Raw genomic sequence first — 25,309 nt, forward strand, 5'->3', positions numbered from 1 at the left:
CTCGCCCAGTATTTCCCTAAACTTACTGAAATTAACTTTATTGAAGTCCACAATTACCAGTAGTGAAAGAGAGTTACTGTATATACTCATGTATAAGTCTAGAAATTTTAGTCAAAAAATGGACTCAAAAAACCTGGGTCCACTTATCCACCGGTCAAGGTACCAGTAAGTACTATTCTTCAGCTGTTACCAAAAAAAGGAACCATGCCCTGATGAAAGGTGAGAGCTTAATCTCTTCTTGGAGCACCTAAAAGAAGCATCAACCCCCTCTACTATCTCATCCATCCATCCTTTAGGGTGAGCACAAACAGTTATGTCTATCAAAATTTTTAAAGCTCTTTAGCATCATTTTCTTTTACTTCCTCTTTTACATCCTTTGTTACATGCTTCCAAGGCCTTGTTCCCACTTACCTCTTGATTCGCTTCCTGCACCGATTCCTGAATTTGGTTCAGCAAACAGTGTGGTTCCCACTATGTTTGCACCAGTTTCAAGAATCGGTGCAGGAAGCAACAGCTGTGGCTTCCCCGCCATGTCTTCCTTCATCCTTCCTGGCCATACTGGGGGTGGGGGAGAGGCTGGGGCGGAAGGAAAGAGGCAGGCCGGGAGAATGGAGGACTGAGGGCGGAGCATGGCGGTATGGCCAGGAAAGCCACTGCCAGTGAGAAGCATGGCGAATCTGATTCAATTCCGCCTGGTTCCCACTTGGGCGGAATTGATTTACAGAAATGTAGCTAACAAACAAAAGAGTTCCTCTCAGAATACAACCTGGCTCCATATCATCTGAGTTTATGGTAGGCAAAAAAGATTGTGTTGTTTTGTCTGGCCTTTGGTCTTTAGCACTGAGGTGGCTGCTCTGGCTGTTTTAATGGTCTGTGCTCTTAAATTAATTTAAGAGATGTTTTTAATCTGTTTTAATATTCATTGTGCCTTGCCTCAGGGATCTTAGTAGGCTGAGAGGCAATGCAGCTAAATAAATAAGTGACAGTCTGCAACAATATTTCTAATAATAGGACACATTTGTAAAGGGGTTATTGTGTTTGCACCAACATGAAATAGTCTTATGACTTAAAAGTGGCTGATGTTTGGTTCCCTGAGTAGTCAAGGACAGTAGTCAGATCATAGCAAACTATTGTCTTTCATTGTATTGCTAAGACTATAACTGTTGCTTGATATCAGAAGCAAACCAAAGCAGCACCATATATTGCACATATCCAGCCTTTGTTTAAATCTTTGTCACCATTGGGCAATAAATTTAAATACACTTTAAATGTCTTAGGTCCAAAACACACTGCAGAAATAAACCAGTTTGAGACCACTTTAACTGCTCTGGCTCAATGCTAGGCAATTCTGGGAACTGTAGTTTTGTGAGACATTTAGCCTTCTCTGGTGCCACCATAAATTGTAGTTCCCAAGATTCCCTAGCACTGAGCCACAACAGTTAAAGCGGTCTCAAATTGGATTATTTCTGCAGTGTGTCTTGGACCTTAAGTTACACAATATGTCCCTTATCCTAGTTAGAAATCATATCCAAGAAATAATTCCATATTTGCATGAGCACAATCTCAATAGCAACAGTTGCAATACAAAGGAATATTCTGTCCAAGACAAATAATAGTGTGTTTCCCTAGGTATGAGATACAGCATATTGACTGCTTGAAAAATGGATTGCCTCTACAACAGAAACACTGCTTGGAGGAAACACAGTGAAGTTATTGCACTATGCAAATAGGCATCCATCTTAACAGGCAATAAATGGGCAGGAATACCCTTCCCTCCCCAACATCAATTTACTGATATGTGCTTAAAATGATTTTGTGACTTGGCTGTCCTAAGATTTTAATATGCAAATAGAACACAACACAAATGAAATTATGTTGCATTGTTTTGTAATGAGGAAAGACAGGATTGTGGTCCCAGGGATAACTTTCCTTGGATGCAAAGTTCTGAATTCCCTTTCACAAGTATTAGCTTTTACAACTATTACAAGGTTTCTATCTAGGACTGGGACAAGGGCTGAGAGGTTAGAGAAGGAATGTTTGTATTCTCACGGGTGAAGTGAAGTGTTCACTGGGAGGTGAGAAGTAGCCCTTGTCCCTTATTACTTGCTTCAGTAAGTTCGCTCCAGATCTCAAAGGTTCTTCAGGTTTCACTCATGTGATGCAACACAAGCAGGTAGAAAGCGTGTTGCTTTGGGGCTAGTTCTTTTAGGAAGTGGACTATTTCTTCCTCTATGCAAGGATTTTGGTGTGATGACAGCATCTCTCTCATTCTCTCTCTTTGCCTCTCTCTCACACACACACACAGGTAGCAAATGTACAGAGCTTTGCAGCTTGCGTCCAGGCTATCTAAAATACCATATATCCATCAATGATCCTTGTTTGACCAGCTTTTAAGATCTTCAGGCCAGAAAATCTTTCCCTTGGTCCTGCCACTATCACAGATACATCCCAGTGTCTGCTCCCAAATTGTGGACTTTCCTTCTCTGCTTTCTTTTTGCCACCAGGCAATGGCCTTTTATTTAGGCAGGCCTTTGACATTTAAGTGATTGTGGCAGAAGGATCTCTTTAGCAGGATATATTATGTTTTTAATCTTTTCACTATGTTTTAATGTGATTTTGTTGTTACAATTTAGTTTTCTTTTAATGGGACTGTTTATTTAACTTATGTATAAAATAGGTTTTAGTACACTTAGTTTTTAACTTGATGTGAGCCACCTTAGGTCCCATCCTGAGAGAAAAGGTAGGCTATAAATAAATATATAAATAAATGTGCTTCCTGGAATTTTTTTGTGTTTTTTCTTTTTAAGAAATATAAACTCTAGCTATAAATAAATGATGTCTGGTTTAGTAGTATACATGTTGCTGTTGTTATGTATCTTCAGATCATCTCTGACCCTCAGGTGAACCTATTGTGGGGTTTTCTTGGTAAGATTTGTTCAGAGGGAGTTTGCCTTTGCATGGACCAGCAGGCGTTCGAACCTGGTCTCCAGAGTCATAGTCCAGTGCTCACACCACTACACCACACTGGTTCTCACTATATGTGTGCTTACATGGGAGTACTGTAAGTCCAACCCTTCTCAGTGACACTTGCATCTGTGGTAGCAAGATTAAACTATTTGTTTAGCAAAAATCATAGGAGGCTAGGGAGTAGCTTTATTGTGAGACTATGAGTATCCTTCTAGAAGCATTTCTTCAAGGTGTCAGGCAAGATTTTTCCCTCCTCCCAGCTGGAGAACCTGGGACCTTCTATGTGCATGGCATGTTTCCTATAGATGAGCTGCAAGACCTCCATTAACCGGTGTTCATCTGCACAGTTTATGATCCATGGACATATCTTACTTAGGCTGTTTTTGTAGCACTCTGTATTGTACTTCTTTTCTATTTTTATAGCATTCCAGTATCAAGATCAAATCTTCTTATGAATACATTCTAAAAATTAAATTCCTTGAGATAAAATTGGCAGATACCTGACATTATATATCTGATGAGGCTTAAGGCCAAGACCAGAGCTTTCTGCCAGTGAAATGAATGCTTTCCAACTTGGTGTGTTGTTTTTTTCTCCTTCTTTTTAAGGATTTGTTAAAATACCACAGTCTCCCTCCACATCTAACTCCATCATGTTCACTGACCCATAATTAAAGTTACTACAACTATAAGCTAAGGCAACCAGGGCACGTATTTGTCCTCATTCAAGTTAGATCCCTAAATGTGTGCTAAAGGCCATACTTATTTGGCTGCTGGTTAACACTGTACTCAGCAAATTTTAATCCCCTGCTTAGTTTGCAAGCAGTTGAGAAATTAATTTTCTGATACTATTTTAAAGCTGTAGTAGTGGGGTTTTTTTCTCATTCAAAGGTACAGTTTTTTAAACATTTGACAGGAACTGCTTTGATCTACTTGAAAAACAGTATAAAAGTGCTTTAGTTATAATTTAAAAAATTAAAGAGAAAAAGTAGTAATACCACAACTACTTGTCTGGGAGAGAGCTATACTGAATTCTGAGTATTTATGTGTAGGACTGCTATTGTGGTTATGGTATAACCTACTAGCAATACAGGCTTTGCTACTTCAGGCCTTTTCCAGGTTATGTGTGAGTTCTCACAATATAGTGTGAGTACTCTATATAACCCCTTGATCCTGCTAGTTTTATCAAGTCTTGTTGCTTGACTCTCAAGTTGCTTTTAACTGACATTAACTCTCCAGAAGCAAATCACATAAGTTGTACACAAATGAAGTAAAGAAGACATAGAAATAAATGTAGTCTACAGCTATAGCAGAAAACAACAGTCAGCATTTCAAGAGGCTATGAGGAGTGATTGATAACATCCCCTTAAGTGACTATTGAAATGTCCAGCATTTTTTTAAAGTTACTCAATGGAAGGAAAGACCCTAGGAATTTATTTTTAGGCTGCAATCCTATATTTATTTACATTGACATAAGTCCTTTTGAATGCAGTGTAGCTTACTTCTTTACATGTATAGCATTGTAGTGTTATGGGTTTTTTTCCCCCTGTACCATTGAGTTTAACACACAGGATGGAAGCGCCCAAATCTCGTACATAAACAGGGTTTAAATCTTTGAATATCCCGCAAGAGCGGGATTGTTTTCAGATGACGTTGGGTGACTTTGGGATTAACCCAACATTAACCCATGCAAAAAGCCGCGAAATAGCGCCGCTTTTTGCATGGGTTATTGTCGGGTTAATCCCAAAGTAGCCCAACATGTCTGAAAACAATCCTGCTCTTGCAGGACATTCACAGGATTTAATTCCCATTTATCCAAGGGATGTGAATGCTACTAGAAATACAGTCCTTGTAAAGTAATGGCAAGGATTCACAGAATTTCCCTTTAAAGGTGACAATGCTTCTCTGCATCAAAGCATGGTTATTTCTACCTTCCATTGTATTTTGATTATTTTTAGATACTTTTTAGTTTAATATTTTAAATATTTATTCATTTAGCTTCATAGGGCCTTATCACACGGGGGAAATCAAGGGTATAAACAGTGATTATCCTATGCAAAATGATCAACAATAATCCCAATGTCCTTTTTAAATGTAGTACTACTGAGCCATGTATCCCGCATCGTATTCCTATGCATTTGGTTTTTGTGACATAAATGTAGAAGTGTGTATTTGTCTTGACTAAATTTCATTTTATTAAATTCTGCCCAATTTTCTAGTTTAACAAGGTCCTTTTTAATTCTGTTCCTATCTTCCAATGTATTAATAATAATAATAATAATAATAATAATAATAATAAAAAATTATTTCTATACTGCTTTTCCACATTGATCAAAGTGGTGCACAAAACAGAAGAATACAACAATACAAAACAAAATCACAATGCATACATAATGATAAAACTGTATAAAAAATTACAAATACAATTTAAAAACTATTAACCCAAATCAAAGCCAGCTGAGCTGATGATCCATGATGCAAAATACATATAGGGGGGAAATCACATGATATCAAAGCACATGGGGAAAAGCTTGATGGAAGAAAAAGGTCTTAAGTTTCTTTTTAAAGAGATCCAGGGAGGTGATGGAGTGGAGCTCATCAGGAAGGGTATTCCAAATTTTGGGGGCCGAAATAGAAAAGGCCCTTTGCGAGGTCGACGCACATTTCGCAGTCGGAACCCTCAACAGATTCTTCCCGGCTGACCTGAGTGTGCGGGGCGGATTATATGGGGAGAGGCGGTCCTCCAAGTAACCTGGGCCCAAGCCATTTAGGGCTTTATAGGTAATTACCAACACCTTGTATTGCGCCCGGAAGCAAATAGGCAACCAATGGAGATCTTGTAAAATGGGTGTTATGTGGTCAGCCATGGAACAACCAGCGACCAATCTCGCAGCCATATTCTGCACTAATTGAAGCTTTGGTACAAGGGTTGCCCCATGTAGAGCGCATTACAGAAATCCAACCAAGAGGTTACCAGAGCATGTACCACAGTTTCAAGGTCCCCCCAGCCCAGATAGGGTCACAGCTGGCGTATCAGCCAAAGCTGATAACAGGCGCCTCTGACCGTCGCATCCATTTGAGATGTCAATTGGAGCGACGAGTCCAGAAGCACCCCCAAGCTGCAAATAGAGTCCTTCAGGGGGAGCGTGACCCCATTTAGGACAGGTGGAAAAACTTCACTACCCGGGCCCGGGGAGCCTATCACTAGTACTTCCGTTTTCTCTGGATTCAGACTGAGTTTGTTTTCCCTCATCCAGCCCATTACCGACTCCAAGCAGGCATTTAGAGGAGAGATGCCATTCCTAGTCACTGCATCAGTCGGAGACACAGCGAAACATATCTGGGTGTCATCGGCATATTGATAACACCGCGCCCCATGTCTCCGGATGATCTCACCCAGCGGTTTCATGTAAATGTTAAATAGCATGGGGGACAAAATAGCTCCTTGAGGGACACCAGATGTAAGTGGTGTCCCCCAGCTGCACCATCTGGAATCTACTCAAGAGGTAGGAACAGAACCACTGGAGCGCAGTGCCCCCGATACCCAACTCCCTCAGGCGTTCCAGAAGGATACCATGGTCGATGGTATCGAAAGCCACTGAGATGTCCAAAAGCACTAACAGGGACATGCTTCCCCTGTCCATGCCCAGACGGAGATCATTGACTAAGGCGACCATGGCAGTCTCAACTCCATAGCCTCCTCCACCTCCCCCCCCCAGTTTTGTTATCATTTCCAAATTTGATAAGTATTCCCTTCACTCCATCATCTAAATTACTGATAAAAATGTTGAAGAGTAATGGCCCTGAGGCACTCCACCTTCAAATTTGAAGCACAATCATTGAAGACAACTCTTTGAGCATTGTTTTCCAACCAACTGTGAATCCATTTCTTGGTGTTTCCATATATTACATATTTAATTTGGATTTCAGCAAAGCATTTCATAAGGTCCCTCAAAATATTTTGTTTGCTAATCAGAATGTTATGGAGAACCTTATCAAATGCTTTGCTCAAATGCAGGTAAATAACACCTACAGCATTCCCACCATCCTCTAAACTAATAGTATGATTTTAAAAAAGATATAAAATTACTTTGGCAGGATTTGATTTTGACAGACTCGTGCTGGCTCCTACTGATCACTGGATTGTCATCAAGATACAGTACTTTCAGATGGAGTCTCATGTAATCTGTTGTAAAAAAAAATTCTGCTATTGATTTCAGGCTGACCGGCCTGTAGTTTTCTGGATCTTCTTTTTTGCTTTTGCTTTTTTTTTTTTTTTAAAGAGAGGGACAATGTTTGCTCATCTCCAGTCCTCTGGCATCTCACCTGTTCTCCAAGATTTCTCAAGAATGATGGCAAGTTGTTCTGCAAGTATGTCAGCAAGTTTTTTCAGTACTCTGGGGTGCAGTTTATCCAGACATGCAGATTTGAATTCATTTAATTTAGCTAGGTGATTCCTGACTAACTCTATATCAATCTTGATTTACAAACTGGATTCTTTGCCAAGGTCTCTGCTACTGCATGGAAGCACACACTCCCCTTTTGGAAGAAACACTGAATCAAAATAGGTTTTGCGTAGTTCAGCCTTTTTGTTGTGATCAGTTAGCCAGTGGTCTCACCATTCCTTTGGTTATTCTCTTCCTTCAGTCATATTTGGGAAAAAAAAAAACCTTCTTGTTTACTTCCTGCTTGCCTAGTGTCAGAGTGCGGACCAGAATCCTGGACAATCAATCAGTCAGCTTGTTTATTGAAACAACTGAACTTTATTGAAGGCTCCAAAATCAGCGATGTTGCATCACTCAGCTTCTAAGCTGAGACTGACCCCTCCCAGCCAAAGCAATGCATAAGTTCCCCCCCGAATCCAAAGCACTCCACCCCTAGCAAAAGCCCGTGCAACAGGACCCCTCCTTCCCAGCACTAGTTCCCATCCTCCATCCCTATCCCCTGAGAAACGAAACTGCATTCCAAGTCTCTGCAGGCCAGCCTCTCAAGGACACTAGATAACTCATGCCTGGTCCAGCCTAGTACTCCATATCACCATCTCTACAAGCTATGCGAAGCGCAACCCATCCCCCCAGCATCCACAGTAGAATACATCTGGTAGAATACTACAGGATTCTAACACCTAGTCAATCTCAGCTCATTTGAGCTTTAGCTTTCCTTACACTATTCCTTCACATTTGGTCTACACATCTACTGTATATTCTTCCTTGGTGATTTGTCTTTCCTTCCATTCTGTGTGTATGTGTGTGTGTGTGTGTGTGTGTGTGTTTACTTTCTCCTCTCCTCAACTTTAATGTGCACCCACATTGTCTTTTTCAGATATTTCCCATTTTTCTTCTCCCATGGAATTATTTGTGAATGTGCTTTTAGCAGTTCCTTCTTCATGAAATCCCACACGTGCTGGGTGTCTTTTTCCTTTAGCATCTCTATGGGATTCTAAGCAGTATTTCCCCGAGTTTAAGAAAATCAGCTTTGCGAAATCCAAGGTTCTTGTTTGACTGTACGCTTCTTTGTAGCCCAGTCACAAATTTTAGTAGTACATGGGCACTTCCCCCTGCAGTGCCAACTGCTTTGATTCCAGTGAGCAGCTCTTCCCTGTTGGTTACAGTCAAGTCCAGGGACTTTATCACATGGGGAAAATCAGTGGTTTGAACAGGCATTTTCTGGGGACAGTTGCATGATTGCAGCAAAGATTTTCACACACATCGTGCTTAGAGAGAACTTATCCCAGGAAGAACCAGAAATGCTCCAGGAACAAATTATTCACAGGATTTCCCAGTGAATGATTTTTTGCAGGAGCATTCCTGGTTCTTCCCGGGATAAGTCCTCTCTAATCGCGACATTGTGTGAAAATCTGCACCACAATGACATGACTAAACCCCCGATTTTCCCTGTGTGATAAAGTCCCAGAATTGCTGATCCCCCTTGTTCTTTCCTCTACCTTTTGAAAAAGGAAATTATCTGCAAGGCATTTCAGGAATTTGTTGGAGAGCCTATACTTAGCAGAATCTCATAGCAGATATCAAGATAATTAAAGTCCCACATAACTACCAGTTCTGCAATTTGTTTCTGAAAAGCATCATCAAGTGTTGTTTTATTGAGATCAAACTGGCTAAATCCAGTCAGTCCGGTTCAGCTAATCTGTGAAACAGACTAGCTCTTCTACCAAAGCCTTCCTCATTCAGGATTTCTTCCCAATAGAAACTGCTGAGCAAAAGCATTCTTCTTGATGGTCCATTCTCCACTTCTGTTGTCCTAATTCCATATTTTTTCAGTCCCTGGACCATCCTGTTTGTCATAATACAAATAACACTCCTGCTCATGTCAGTAGGACTGAAGCAACACACTAAAGAGTTGTGCGCAAATCATTTTAACTTTTAGCTAGATGTTTTAATTGTCATTCAGACTTGTTCATCATGCTTTGTAACTTTGATTTGGGACAAATAAATTTGTGTTGTGTGTGTTTACAATGTGATACAACTATCCTTTTTTTTTTACACTGAAAAATTGAAGACAGTAAGGTTTATTTCCTAATGTACATATTTATTTTTTTCTTTGTTTTACTATTATTCCAGCTGCCTAGCAAGTCCACAAATACTATTAGCTCACAAAAATTATTGGTAGCATCTACCTACATCCACGTGTGTAAGTTTACCATATCTAGCTATGGATAAAAATAAATGGTTGTAGGGCATGCTATCCTAGTTTTCTGGGAATAATTCTTAGTCTTAGAAAACTAGGGAGATAGAAGCCTGTGGTATGATCTATAAACAAGCAAATTTTGCAGTTAGACTCTATGGTTTCTTGTGCCCCTGTTCTCCTGACAAAGAGGATGCTCAGTGGCACACAGATAATTTCTACTGAGTTGTCTCTTGTAATGCAGTTTGGAGAAGGAGAGAAAGCAGTGGTCTATCTGAACAACGAGAGTTAAGAAACACTGTGTTTTGCCTATTGTTCAGATGGGATTATGTCTGCTATTATTTACCTTTTCTCATTTGCCAGCACTACTGTGCTTGATATATAGGTTGAGTCTCCCTTATCTGAAATAATTGGGACCAGAAGTGTTTTGGAGACTGGATTTTTTTGGGGGGCGGGATTTTGGAATATTTACATATATATAATGAGCTATATTGGAGATGGTACACAAATCTTAACATAAAATTCATTTATGTGTCATTATACACTTAGCCTGAAGGTAGTTTTATACACTATATTTTAATAATTTTGTTCATGAAGCAAAGTTTGTGAACACTGAACCATAGGCACCACTATCTCAGCCATCCATGTGGACAATTCTGGATTTTGAAATATTTCGAATTTCAGAATTCTGGATAAGAGAAACTCAGCATGTAATAATAATTTTTAAAAAAAACAGTGAGAAGGGAAATCAGTGACTCTGGTAGAAGTCAGCTTATTTACAGGCCCAAAAATCATGGCTCAGTGCTCAGGGATCCTGGGAACTGTAGTCTGATAAAATGATGATGATAAGAATGCATTGCAAGTCATATTTGATTAATGCAAGCAATATATGCCCTAGTATAGTGGGCCATTGTTATCTGCTGGGGTTTGGTTCCAGGATCCCCCGTGGATAACAAAATCTGTGGATGTTCAAGTCCCATTAAATATAATGGAATAGCAAAATAGTGTCTCTTATATAAAATGGAAAAATCAAGGTTTGCTATCTGCAATTTATACTTTTTAAAAATATTTTCAAACCATGGATGCTTGAATCTGTGGATAAAAAAATCTGTGGATAAGGAGGGCTGACTGTAAAGTAAAAATAAAATTTATGTTTATTATCTCAGGAAATCTTGTCAGAGATAAGAATGGAATTAAACAAAAGTGTTGATCTATACATAGACCCAAAACACGCTGCAGAAATAATCCAGGTTGAGTCTGCTTTAATTGTCCTGGCTCTATGCTAGAAAATTCTGGGGACTGTAGTTTTGTGAGATATTTAGCCTTCTCTACTGTGAGAGAGCTCTGATCTCTGAGCTACAGTTCCCAGGATCCCTGAGCACTGAGCCAGAATAGTTAAAGTGGTCTCAAACTGGATTATTTCTGCAGTGTGTTTCAGACCTTAGTTACAGAATGCCCTAAAATGGACTCTTATGCTTGGAATTAGCATAAGACGTCATTATTCAGGGATGGCACACTAAATGTCTGCCTATTTCCCCTAGATGAGGAGAAACAGCTAGCTTCCTTGAAGAAGGAGAAAGTGACTTCAGTGAGCAGGAAGGAAAGGAAAGGCCTGCATATGTAGATCTCTGAAAAGGGAAAGGGAACCTCAGGGACAATCTGTCTTCTCATTGCACTCTGCCACCAGTTACTTGATCCATGACTTTTCACTTCTAACAATGGTCTCAGGTACCATGAATGTACAGAACAGCCTCATGGATCTGTTTAGTTGCATCTTGATTTCTGTTATGGGTAATGGCTTTCCAAAATCTTCCAGACCTATTGTTAGTTTTCTGCATCCCAGTTCCCTCAGTATATGTTGGACTACAACTCTTACTGCACCTAGCCACCATGGCACCAGCTTGAGGAAGGCTTCTTCAAATCCTTTAAACGAGAAAATGCAAATGGTGGAATGTTTTATCTCTGAGTGAGTTGAGGCCTCTCACTGACTGGGATTGGGATCACACTTTGCCAAAATAATGTCTAGTATTAACTTGACACTAGTATTAATTTATCAATGGATTGCCTTAAAAGCTAAATTGTGTTACCATATTTTAATTTTTTTCACAGAGCAAAGAAAGAAGTACTCCAACTCGAACGTCATTATGCACGAGACATCACAGTATCATGTACAAGTGAGTTGGGAAAATTCACATTAATGAGCCATAAAATTGCATCAATTAGAAATGCTGTTGCTGTTACACAATTTATATCTGAACATTGCTCCTTCGGATGGCTTCTTTATAACCATATGACCCAGCATTGTCAGCACCTTATCACCCTAATATGCTGGTGATATTGAAGGCTGGTAGTGATTTTTTATTTTTGCCCTTCTTTCTTCTTCACTCACATGTTCAGAACAATATCCTTTGGTTTCCCATTTCCAGTGCTCTTGTAGAGATTGCCAGGACCACAAATGACCCTAAAACCCATCTTAAAAGCCAGTCAGCCAACCAGAAAGGTGAGCAGAGTGATGCAGAACAATGTAAACAGCCCCCTCCTGCCAGCAAGCAACACAGCAAGGAGCCCTGCAGGACCTGTCACAACTCTTTACCATAACATCACTCACTGGTGGAAGGGGGATAGTCCTGCTGCATTTTGCTTGGCAGAAGCATAGACTTCTGTCACTCCAGGTGGCTGACTGGCTTTTGAAGTGGGGTTTAGGAGTCAGATAAGAAAGTACAGGGTGCATCTACACTGTAGAAATAATGCCATCACTTTCACATCATTTTAAGTGATGCAGTTCCATCCTATGGAATCCTGGGATCTGTAGTTTTTTACTTTATCTTTATCCTTCTCTGCCAAAGAGTGCTGGTACTTCCCAAAACAGCAAATCCCAGGATTCTGCAGGATGGAACCATGGCAGTTAAAGTGATGCCAAAACTACATTATTTCTACAGTGTAGGTGCACCCCCAGTGCAGCTACAACATCATGATTATGTGTTTGATGCAGGATCTCAGCCCATGAGTAGAATTTGGTATGACACCGAAAGCATTATGAGTACTGTTGAACACCATTTCTGACTTCTGGGCTAAGAATTCTGTAGTTTAGTGCATTTTTCACTGGGCTGCAGTTAATGGATCTTAGGCCCAGTACACACGGGCCGAAAGCGCCGTGTTGGTGCCAAAATGAGTGTTGCAGAGCATGCGGCAACTGTATGCTCTGTAACCCTAATACGTATGGACGACACCATCTTTATGTGGCACAGTCTATACATGGTATGTGTTGATGATATCATGTGCGCACCACGTCCAAACAGCATGGCGCGTGTGTGACATCTTCGCACCACCCCAGGCAGCTTTTGATATTAAATATCAAGTGCATTGAATGTACCAGTATTTTTTTCAAGTACAGATGGCTTCAGCTGTCTCAGTTGATCATTATTGATCAAAGTTGTCAAGGTGAAGAAATAGAGCTATTCCTGTGATAATTTCTCGAGGACAATCCCTCTTAAGCTGTTATGTGCTGGGGGTGAGGCTAGCGAATAAGTCAATTTGGGTTAATTATTGTCCCTACCTGCCTATATCATACTATTTGCATTTCTTTAAAATTGACATGTTAGGTGCAAAGGTTCATTTAATGTCACATCAAGCTTTCCTTAACCACTTTTAAATCAGAGATGGGCAAAGGGTGGTCCTGGGGCTACAGATAGCCCCCAAGGTTGTCTTTTCAGCCCAGTTCTCCAAATGGGCTGTCCTATTTCTCACCCAACACATGCAAGTGTGTGTGTGTGCACGCGCGTGTGTGTGTGAATTGCCTATCCTGGAAGCCTTCAAAAGTGCAATTTTTCTTCTTAAAATAGGTTTTAGGTCCCCTGTATTTTTTGACATAAAGAAACACAAAATGAGAAGTGGATATCTGGCCACTTTTCATTTTATGTTCCTATTTCAGCATTTATTTATTTATTTATTTTGGCAATCAGTGTAGCTCCCAGGGGATCCCCATGGCAAGGAAAACTGGCCCTTAGTCCCACCAGAACTTTCCACTTGAGTTTTAAATTGATCATCCTGGACGTTAATGACCTTATGGACCAAGAGAAGGGAACTGGTTTTCACTCCCAAGCCATTTCCCCATTCTTCCGTTTCTGCACAGCTCAGAGGTTCTTGGGGGCAGGGCCATTTACCTGACATCACAGGTGTGACTACAATTCCTGATCACACTGCAGTTTGACTTTTGCTCCCTCCTTGCCATCATGTGCAGGAAACGTAGGGTGGACTCAAGTGGCATACATGCCTAAACACCCTCTGTGTTCCTGCTGCCAATGTTTAGGAGGTTTGCCCCATATTCCCATGGTAAGGAAGAGTGTAGGGTAGGCAAAGCAGGCATTGAATGCCAAACATCAGACGCATAAACACTCCTGTGCCTGGTATCTGTGTTTTGGGAGCTTGTAACCCACATATATTCCCCCATTGAAGGAGAACAGGAGCAAGTGAAACACATCTTTGTTATTTCTGATCTCTGATCAGAGATAAAAATGGGATAATCCCCTCTGCTTTGGTCCTGATTAGGAAGGTGATTGGAACAGCAAATCCCAAAATGGGATTTTTGGAGGGATGAACATTACCCAAGCCTTTTCTGGGCCATACTGGGACTTATCATAGACTGAATTAGGTCTGGAGGCTGAAGTGTCTTTCATGTAGACTATTTTAAGGAACAGTTGGGTTGTCTCAGGTCAGAACTAGCCCAGGCCCTGACTTTTCAGGGTCTTATGATAATAGAGGAAGAGGATTCTCATGACCAAACAAGGATGATGTTATAAGGGACAGCTCCTGGTTGATGCCATTAGGTATGATACCTTGATTATCATCCACAGCTGCACAGAGGATGCCGTTCAGATTTTTAAAAATACAATCTAGCATATCAGGAATACACACAGATGCACACTCATTTTTCAAGACAGTGCTCTTGCCCTGAGTTTCTTCTCACTCACCCTGAGATCTGGAGAAGAGTGTCCAGGCCCTGGAATTGGTCAACATTAAGGAGCAGGTCTAGCAGTTATGTTGGTGTGTGTGTGCGTATGTGCCTTCCAGTTGCCTGTTGACTTACGGTAACCCCACGAATTTCATAGGTTTTCTTAGGCAAGAAATACTCAGAGATGGTTTTGTCAATTTTCTCCTCTGAAATATAGCCTAGAGGACAGGGCCTGAACAGACATGCCAAATTAAAGCTGATTCAGGTCACTTTGGAGGTATGCTGTTTAAATGACACACGCTTCCGGCCTCTTAGAATGCATACAGCATTTAAACAGCATACCTCCAAAATCACCTGAAGCAGCTTTATTTTGGTGTGTCTGTTCGGGCCCTTAGTTTAGCTTCCAATATAGATGGACTCAGATGTCTTTAGGTTATGTTCCCATCTAATGAGATGTTCATTCTGTGTATGTGAGCACTCCTCTTCTGAGGGTTTCATACTTAGATGTTCTGCTGCCTAAATCAAAGGAATAATCTTTTGTCCCCACAGTTGTGATTTGAGATGGCAGGTAACACAATTTCCAGGAAGGTTGAAACTTGCCTCCTCTGTTTTTTGTAATGATATACTGGACAAATACTCTGCAAAACTGCAGTGCAATGATTGATGTTCCTTCTACTGGACTTTGCTCCCTCCAGCAATCAGAAAGCATTTCAAACTCTATTAATTACAGTTGCTTAGCTATGAGCTGATCTTTCACCTTGAACTTTGGTCAAAGCAAATGTGATCTCTGTCAGACTGGCAGCACCTAGTTTCATGAGGGGATCACTCATATATATTAGGCACAGACAGCAATATGCCAATAATTGTTGAGTTATTAGTCCTCATTCATTTTATATCTTTATGTGAAGGCAAAGTTGTAATTTTTAAAAAAAAATTGTTACTCTTTTTAAAACTTCTGTACTATTCACTCTGTGGTTTGCTTGACTGCCTTCACAATGAACTGAACACCAACAGTTATTAGTATCATTATTAGGTTACATTTTTATTCTGCCTTTCCTCCAAGTGAGCTCAAAGCAATATATATATGGTGCTTCCCCCCTCTGCTCCCAAGAAAAAGAGTGATTGACCCAAGTGCACCCAGTTAGTTTTGTGGCTTAGTGAATCTTGATCTCCCAAGTCACAGTCCAGCATTTTAACTGGAAATGTAAATCACATTATCAGGTGGAAAATGCTTACCTTCTCCTTTTGGATTTATGTAGTTATATGGCATATGTGGGTATGGAGAACTTATTATACTTGGTGACTAGGTGAGCCAAATATAATGTAGGGTTGACAGTAAGGACTTTCTTTTCTCAAATAGAAGGATGAGGAAGTGCAGAATTGCATTCCTGGAAAAGAATGGCCCAAAGGGAGCACTCTAAATCTAGGAGACTGTACTCTGCCTTTACAACAAACATCATGGCATGACTGAGTATTATAATAGGAGAAAGATGAATTGGTAATCTTCTGTACTTGGTGACACTTCCCTCTGCTGGCTGGTAAAAACTACAAGGGAAAACATTATGTGATTTTTATTGAGGGTCAAAAGAACTGCTTTGCATGGCAGCAGTGACTAAAATAGAAAGATCAGGAAAAATATGCCTTTAACGGGTGTCTCCTTTCAATGCCCAGCATTGCGGTGTTGCTTGTTTAGAGTGTTATATGTTATTACTATAAGTCAGACAAAAATAGCCCATTCATGCAAACATTGAGGTCTAGTTTTCATGTCATGGTATAACTGCTGGGTGTTTTCTTAACCAGGGCAACAGGTTTAGAACTAAGCTGAGAATTACTGCAAGTATAGTCATGCCTGACTAGTTTTCTGCTCCCTGTCGAATGCTACATTCCTAGTTCTGATCTCAAGACAAGCACACAACAATGAAGTGTGGAAAGATAGAACTAAGTATATCCCATAATATGGGTTTCCTTAAATCCTAAGAATGTTTTAAGTGGGTGTCAATGTTGGCCAATATACCATATGTATAAGAGAGATTAGGGAGCCAGGACTGAGAGCCTGGGGCTAGTGCTGAGTTTACTGGTTAGTATTACTTCACTGGAGGCTCAGTTCTGTTTCTGTGTAATAGAATATGAAATTACTGGCTGCTTATACTGTTAAGTATTCAAATTGATGAATAAGCAAACAAGCAAAATAAAAGCCATAAGAGTTCAGTCTTATAGGAAACATTATTATTACATTTATTTATATCCTGCCTTTTTTTCCAGTCCAAGGCTCAAAGCAGCTTACAAAGGTTAAAAAGAGATACAGATACAACTTTTTAAATCATATCATACAAAAATTCAAAGTATAATTAAACTGACAATAGAATTAAAAGCAGTTAGGAATAAGCCCATTATAAAGAAAACAACCAATATGCAGTACCGCTCATTCTGAAGGGTGCTTTTCTTGTTGAGCAATTGGTCACTAAAGGCCTGCTGAAACAAAAAGTTATTTACCTGCCTATGAAAGGATAGCAAGCACTGGGTCAGTCTAACCTCTCCTAGAAGGGAGTCCCAGAGTCTGGGAGTAGCCACTGAGAAGGCCCTCTCTTATGTTCTCGCCAGATGTACCTATGGGGTGAGTGGAACAGAGAGGAAAGCCTCCCCAGAATATTTCAAAACATAAGCAACCTCTTATACAAGAATATTATCTTCCAAATAACCTGGACCTGAGCTGTTTAAGGCATTACCTAAACAGTGTGTCTATAACAGCATGATAGAATTGAAGGTGACTGACCACTACATTAGAGGTGAGGACCCCTAGGCCTTGGAGCTGAAGCCAGTACTCATAGAATTGTCCTCTGGTTCCCTGGGGTTCCTCAGAAGGCCACCTCCTCTCTTTCCTATGATGATGCCATCATTTTGTGATAACCTCATTGTTTAACTCCCTTCCACCCATTCAGAGAGGTTGAAATCTTTTGCCACATTCAGTAACTGGCAGCAAAAGTGTTAAGGTAAAAGATGCTGTCAATTTTGTTCCCACCCTTTTTTGTTCCAACCATTCTGCCCACCACCAGAATGCAGTTCCCCAAGAACATCTCTGAAAATGTTATTTGGCCCAAGAATTAAAAGAAGTTTCTTATCCTTGAACTATGTGATGGTGTAGATGGAGTAACCTTTGTTGATTCTGCTGTTTTCCACATGTCAGCTGTTTTTCACATGTCAGTTTGACACCAACATGATGACTGTATGAACATGTGATCCCTGAATAAAACCGACAAGCTGCATTTTACATAGAATTCAACTGGCTTTTTATTAGTTACATTTATAGCCTCCCTTTCTTCTATGGACTGGTGTACATACCTCCTCTTCCTTCGCCTGGTGATTCTGATTAAAGTGCAATGAGGAATCTGCTCTAGGATTTAGGTTGAAGAACAAAGGAGCTATTGAAGGTGCTGAACCTATCCCCAGAACAGATTCTGCACTTTGGGTAACAACCTTAAAGTTTACATTAACACTCAGAGCAGATTCACTGCCTCTCCAACATGGGAATCCATCAGCCACTTACAACATGCTTGTAGCCTCTCCAGCTTTAATAAATATGACACATTTTCCCCCTCCCTGTAAATTTCCCCCCTCCCAGCATTTAGCCACCTTCATCATGGATAAGAGTGAAGCCATTGTAACAGTGGATGATGCCATCAGGAAGCTCAAACAGCTTAACTCCAAAGAGAAGATCTGGGCACAAGAGATGTTATTGCAGGTTAATGACAAATCTGTTCGACTACTGGACTGCGAAACTCAGGTGAGCAGGAAAACATCTTCTTCAGATGGAGATAGAAGAAGTATCATATTTAATGCCTGTAAACATTTAAGGAATTCACCGCACATGTTTTCCCATTCAGCTGAATAATAGCAATAGGCTTCTTCAAGGGTATTATGCTGGACCAAATTAATGAAACATAACAAAAGAAGAAAAATAGATTGATTTCACCATGTGTACGTGTGGAACATGTTCATTGCCTGTGTTGTTTCTGTCCCTGCGTAGGACTGATCTAATCAAGCCACCAGATGAATTAGCTGTTACTGGAAATACATTCTGCTCCACAAAAGCACTTTGTGCCAGGTTATTCGCATTAGAGTGGTATTAAAAAGTATAGACTACATTTGGAATGGCACTGGGAAATATTTGGTTGGAAGGACTTTTATAATGTTCAACAGAAGTGGTGGGTTGTTAAAATTGTTTTTCAAACAAGAACTCACATACGGTAGTTCTGTAGTAGAACTAAGAATAAAACACTGAACCTATGATAAAGCAAGCTAAAGATGAAACAAATTAAGGGAACAGGAGTCAGGGGTATGAGGTGGTATGGAAGGATTTGGTCTGGATGAATAAATCACATCACCATCTCCTGGCCAAATATGTATATGGAGGATCTTTTTTCTGGGGTAAACACCATGTTTCAGACTGCCATCATAACAGAACAGCTTCCTTTCCATCTGGTGCCCTCCAGATTTGTTGGATTGGGGGGGGTGGTAATCCAACACATCTGGAGATTACCAGATTGGAGAAGGTTCCAATAGAATGTATTACTCGTTTAGACAAGCTATTTAGCTGTTTTGCAGATGCAGAAGTGATGTACATCTTTATAGAATTTACTGTGCACTGTTTCCCACTCAGCTGAATAACAGCAACAGGCTTCTTCAAGGATATTTACATGGACTAAATTATATGTGATTACAGAGGAGGTAGTATGGGAGTTTTGTAGGTCTCCTTGGGAAATTTTTGCCTCCTCTTTCCTCTATTGTTTTCTAAGAGGTATCCAAAAGGCTGATTTGTGCCTGCAGTCATTTTGTCCATCTACCGCATAAGAGCATAGCTGCTACTAATGGATTTAAAATAATTTGAGGGAATCAGATGGCATTGTATTCATTGTCAGCTTCCCAAAATAGTCATTACAATGAGCAAATGTTGATTGCCAACTAAAATAGTTTTTATATGTTGTTGCCAGACTCTCTTTTGTATTGCCTTTCAGGAAGAGCTAGAAGACTTCCTTCTGCCAACAGTCCAGCACTGCCAAACTGTGCTGAATCAGATGCGATACTCATCCATACTTCTGCTGGTGTGTCAGGACTCAGAGCAGCACAAACCTGACATTCACTTCTTCAACTGCGATGAGGTGGAGGTAAACAAAGATAATCTAAGCCTCACTGGAGGGTGCAGGGAGACAAACAGTGACTTGAAAGCCAAGTCCTCAGCAACTTGGGTCTGGATGTTGAAAACGTTACTCTATGGAATGTAAACATGCAAATACAGTAAAGACTTTGCTGCACAAATCTGCAGTACAGTACTGTCAGCACTAAGAGGGGAAACACTCTTTTGTCAGTGGAGTTCTAACTAATATGGAGGTCCCTCCTGCTTGTTGAGAACTTACAAGGGCAGCCATGGGTTGCTCTAGAAATGGTCCAGCAAGCTTTTGTAGGGTTTTTGTGCATATCATGACAGTGGGGTTTCTCACCCTGTGGCTCATGACCTACAAGTGCAAGAGTGGGCAAGGTGTTGCCCAAGGGCCACATTTGGCACCCAGAACTGTTTTTTGGGCCCTCAGATTTTTGGGGCCCTCAGATTCCCCCCCCCCCCCAATTTTAGAAAAACAAACGTTTGCTCCAAAATTACTCCACATGACCGCTAAGGATTGTGGAGCATTCCCACCACATTAAGAGGCCCCTTGGACCTGTACTGGGTAAAACAATGCAACATTTACTTTTTTAAAGGCCCCAAATACCTTTTAACCAATCTCTACAGGGCATTTGAGGGCAAAAAATATGATTTTTTTTTAATAGGAGGGAGTATAGTGAAGGGTGCAGCCCTCCAAGGTCTCCTGGGGATTTATTTGTTCTGCTAATGTTGTCCACTGCTGCACAATGCAGGTCATGCTACTTGGTCAGAAGCTTTGTAAGGAAACCCAATTAATCTTTAGCTGAAGAACACCTCATGCAACTTTCTTTTTTTTTTTTTGTCTTTAACTTTCACATGAACCTGTGAATAATTCTGTAAATAATATAAAAACCTCAACAAATCCTACATTTAATGGTGATGTTGTAAGTAAATATAGGTATCTATTTCTCCAATAGCTGTTATAAAATATACAAACATGAAATAAAAATTCCCAAGACTGATAACTGCCAGAAATCAAAGGTCAAAATTTAATATGATAATAAATTGATAGGTCATCATACAATGCACGTTTGAATTTGTGGCTCGCCATTTCACAAAGGTGTGAATTCCTTACTCTATATTCATATAATATTATTTCCAGTATAGTTATAGTTTCAGTATTTTCAACGTACAGGGTGGGGGAATATTTTCACATTACTGCTGGAGTAATTTACCCAAAGGCAAAGTTGTTATTAAGGTATGACTCACTAGAAAAGATGGTGATGCTTGGCAAGGTAGAGGGCAATTGTGAGAGAGGTAGACTGCATACTATATGGATAGACACGATCAAGGAGGACACTGCACTGAGTCCACAAGACCTGAGCAGAGTGGTTTAGTATAAGGAGTCTTGGAGGTGTCTCGTTCACAGATTTGCCATGAGTCAGGACTGACCTGGGGGTGATTAACAATAACAACCAGTTCTAGTATTATGAGGTATGAGAAATGAGGGGGGAAAACCTTCTCCCTGTCCACTTTCTCTACATCACACATAATTCTCCACATCTCTTTTGCTCATCCATATTCAATTGCAAATTCTATAAGCAGCACAGATGTTTGTCTCATGAGTCATGTTTTTGAGGATACTGTCTTGTTTGGAACCCTCTCCCTGAAGGATGCATTCATTCCCCTGCTTCTTTGGCCAACACTTCAGTGTCCTACCCTCTGCGTCTGTTAATTTCCTTTTAGGATTAGAAATAGATGATGATGAAGACAGGGTCAGATCAAGTCATGACCTTTATTGGACTAGTACTCTTTGGTAGATTATGTGAAGAAAACTAAAATTACATTAAAAAACACTCACAGCAAATTCTTCAGCTATGAACATTAGCCCAGCTCATATTTGGCACCTGAACTAGCATAATGACCATAAATAGCATGAGGATGAACATTGGTCCAAGTAACATATTCAGGGGTGGCTGTGTTGGCCATATGGCAAAGTACAATAACAATCAAAACCTACAAAACAGTGATACTTTTATCGGAACAACCAAAATGCTCAAAATATATTATGCAAGTTTTTGAAGCTCCACTGTCTTCTTCATCAGGCAAAGGTATTAAAAATAATATAGGGTTGTTGTTTTTTTAAAAAGATGACGTTAATAACAGACCGGCATTTTGTCAAAATGTTGGTAGTGGTGTTCTGAGATAAAATGGTGTGGAGGGATATCTGTACAGGCAGGCTCCTCTTCTTTCTGGCCATGTGGCTAATTTTAAAAAGTTTTACCTTTGGTAGAGGTGGAAATCTCAGATAGTAAATTCCCAGTCCATTGGCTCCTTCTTTAGGATTCACTTGTTGTGGCTAAAATGTGGCATCTTCACATCCAGGAAACATATTCAGGGGTATCCATGTTGGCCATACAGTTAAGTACAATAACATCCAAAATCCATAAAACAGTGATACCTTTATCGTTCAACCAAAATGCACAAAATACATGATGCAATCTTTCGAAGTTCCACTGGCTTAGTTTTCTATGGGTTTTCCACTCTATGTGGCCATGTTCTGGAAGAATTCACCAGGCAATTGTTTAAACTGGGTCTATATTTGGCATGTTTTACCAAATCAGCCTCTAAAACTTTCCTAATGCAAAAGCAAGAAGGCTTCTCTTGAGAGAGAAGTTTATCAAACAAGGGCAATAGGAAGTATAATCCAATGGCAATCTGAACGCAATCATGGGGTTTAACATTATTGCGTGATAGACTATCACATGCAATTTTGGGCAATAGGAAGTCAGTCTGAATGCAATCATGGGGTTTCACGTTATTATGTGATAGACTACCACACGCAATTTCGGGCAATGGCAAGCTATTTTCGGGCAATAGGAAGTCATTTTGAATGCAATTCGAATTCACGTAAATTCGCTGAACTAGAGAATTCACGTGAATGCGTTCTGGCCCCACTTTCTTTTCATTCGAAATTAAGAGAAATTCCTCCCATGTGATAAACTCCAGAGTCAGTGTTCTCTGCATAACAAAGGGGGTTGTAACCTCACAAGAGATGGAGACGTCTTGGATCTCAGGAGAAGTACCATTTTGTATTGCTAATGGAATTTAAATTTTATCGCCTTGACTTTGGAATGCTTTGTTCCCAGTGCCACATGGCCAGAAAGAGGAGGGCCCTGTTGCATAGATATCCCTCTACACCATCTCAACTCAGAATACCAACAACTTCTTGATAAAATGCAGGCATGTAACTAACTTAATTTTTCCCCTCTGTATGATTTTTATTACCTTTGCCTGGTGAAGAAGCCAGTGGAGCTTAGAAAGCTTGCATAATGTATTTTGTGCCTTTTGGTTGGACCAATAAATGTATCAATATTTTGTTGATTTGGGTGTTACTGTACTTGTCCAAGTGTTTGTATTGTTATTTCTCTCATGAGTTAGCTGGGGTGTCTATGTAGTGTTTTTTATTTAAAGCAACACTTACAATGTGTGTGTGTGAGTGTTTCCCTCAGCTTGCAAGACTAATAGGGGCAATAATGACCTTAAAATAATATTGCAAACTTGCCTCTAGGTTGTGGAGAAGGGAAGAGGGAATTATGCAAATGTTGCAAATGTTGGCTAATCAGTGCCCTCCTGAGGCAGATCTGCTCCAGGTCAAGCTCCACTTTATCAAAAATGTGAACTAATTTCAGAACTTCACTCGCTGTGTATTTATTGCATAAACTCTAAAAAACTAAAGCTTCACAGCTTCTCTTTAGATGAGACTAAAAGAAACCTCAGCTTCTAAACCTGAAGGAGCGCTCAATGAAATTCAAATGCTTTCAGTACTCATCAGAAGAATGCAAAACAATAAAAAAAGAATTCCTTGACACACTGTGCTGGTATGCCTGCTCTTTAAACTAAATTATTTAAAAGTTGAAAAGAAGGCATGTGTTGTCTAGCGAAACCTTGTTTTAATGCAGCTTGTATTTGTAAAACAGAATGATCATTTGTTTCTTTACATTTGTTTCTTTTCTGCCATCTGTCATTTCCATTTCTCAGACCTCCCTGATTTTGTTGTTTTGTATAGGCAGAGATGGTTCACGAGGACATAGAAAGCGCACTTGCTGACCATAAATTTGGGAAGAAGATACGACCACAGACGCTCAAGTAAGTAGAGTGCTGGAGACAGGCAGGGAAGAGACACTGGCCATTGCAACGCGGTATCGAAGTCTTCTAGGCTTGTTCACCACACAGACTTTAATTTTCTGATCCATTTGTACTTTATTGAAGGTTTAGATGAGTATTTTACAGCTGTATTTGTTAGAATTAATGGCAAGCAAAATTGTGCACAAACTCGTGCAATCTGGAACAATTTGAATGAGGGTAGCAAAACGAGGTGTGTGTGGTGTGAATTTCCTGTGGCTGCAAAAACTGCTCTTTGTCACAAGGATTATCCTTCATATACTCTAATCTGAGGGGCATGAGTCATCCTGAGGGGTCCCAAAAACAGAGAAAACATTATGAGGGATATTAGCAGGAGCTCTTGTACAGCCCTATCATGTATTGGAGCCAGTTGTCTGATGTCATTGAAGGTCCACTTGCTGTCAGGAAATAGGAATTGCTAGAACTTTAATGAATGAACTTTATAGGGAATTTCACTTGTCCAGTCTTAGTAACTCAGTTGAGGTTATGGTATAGTTGTGTCTCACTTTACTCAGGCAGTGTTCAAACAGGGAGATCATGTAGACAGCACAGATACCATGATGAATCCTCACACCAGCACTACCACACCTTTGGGGTAACTTGGTATTCACAGGGCTTCAAAGTAACAAGTTACAAGTTTCCTATACCTGTTGCTTTTTCGATAGGGAAGGAAGAGAAAGTCACATTTCAAAAGTAAAGCAATAAGCATCAACAAAAAATTACTTTATTAGTGTAATGGTTTCCAATTACTTTCAAAAGTCACTTTTTAAAGACGTTTTTGAGGCATTTTTAAAACAGGAATGTGTCTAATTATATACCATTCTCTATAATTCTAAACATTCCTGTAAAAAAGTAATGGAAAGCAATAGAAATGTAATAAACAGATCACTGTATGCATATTTCAAAAACTATAATGAGTAATGAGAACAAATTACTTTTAAAAGCTTTCCAAGCTGTGCACAACCACTCTTGCCACTAAGATTCTCCTTCCACATGGATGGCAACCGATGCCACTACACAAGTATGAAGACTTGTTTTGTATGGTACGCTGGTCCACCATTTTAATTTTCAGTGGATTAATGATCCAAGGAGTCTGCTTTTGTTTCATGAAATGGAGATAGTGTTCAGGAGATGGCTTTTCAAATAGCTGGAAATCTATCTGGCTTGGATCCTAAGAGAAGTCAATCTATGAAAGTTTGAAGAAGTAAACTTTCTGATTCCTATTGTCCTCTCTTCATCCAAATGCTACATGACAGCCTTTCCTAGTGGTTAGGAGGATCTGCTCAACAATGTGGGGTGGGATAAGGTATGGCGGGCAGCTGATGGGGGAGGGTGAATTGTTCCAAATCAAACATGGTTCTCAAGGCATTAGCATACAGATGTTCAGGAAAAGAAACATCCTCCTCCTGGCAGCCACCTCCACACATTATTCA

At 40.1% G+C, this 25,309-nt stretch overlaps 1 protein-coding gene across 1 annotated transcript in view; it reads left to right on the top strand.

The window, feature by feature from the left end:
• The window catches only part of EPS8L2 (EPS8 signaling adaptor L2), a 148,217-nt gene that overhangs the window by 84,394 nt on the left and 38,514 nt on the right, over nucleotides 1-25,309 (top strand). Inside the window, exons 4-7 of the mRNA XM_089520898.1 lie at nucleotides 11,716-11,780; nucleotides 18,177-18,338; nucleotides 19,570-19,719; nucleotides 23,761-23,840. Of these exons, the coding sequence (XP_089377024.1) occupies nucleotides 11,716-11,780; nucleotides 18,177-18,338; nucleotides 19,570-19,719; nucleotides 23,761-23,840 (457 nt within the window). The remainder of the gene's footprint in view (nucleotides 1-11,715; nucleotides 11,781-18,176; nucleotides 18,339-19,569; nucleotides 19,720-23,760; nucleotides 23,841-25,309) is intronic.

The sequence above is a fragment of the Sceloporus occidentalis genome, unplaced genomic scaffold (assembly GCF_023333645.1).
Source record: "Sceloporus occidentalis isolate IW3139 unplaced genomic scaffold, rSceOcc1.0.p SCAF_4, whole genome shotgun sequence".
Taxonomy (NCBI): Eukaryota; Metazoa; Chordata; class Lepidosauria; order Squamata; family Phrynosomatidae; genus Sceloporus; species Sceloporus occidentalis.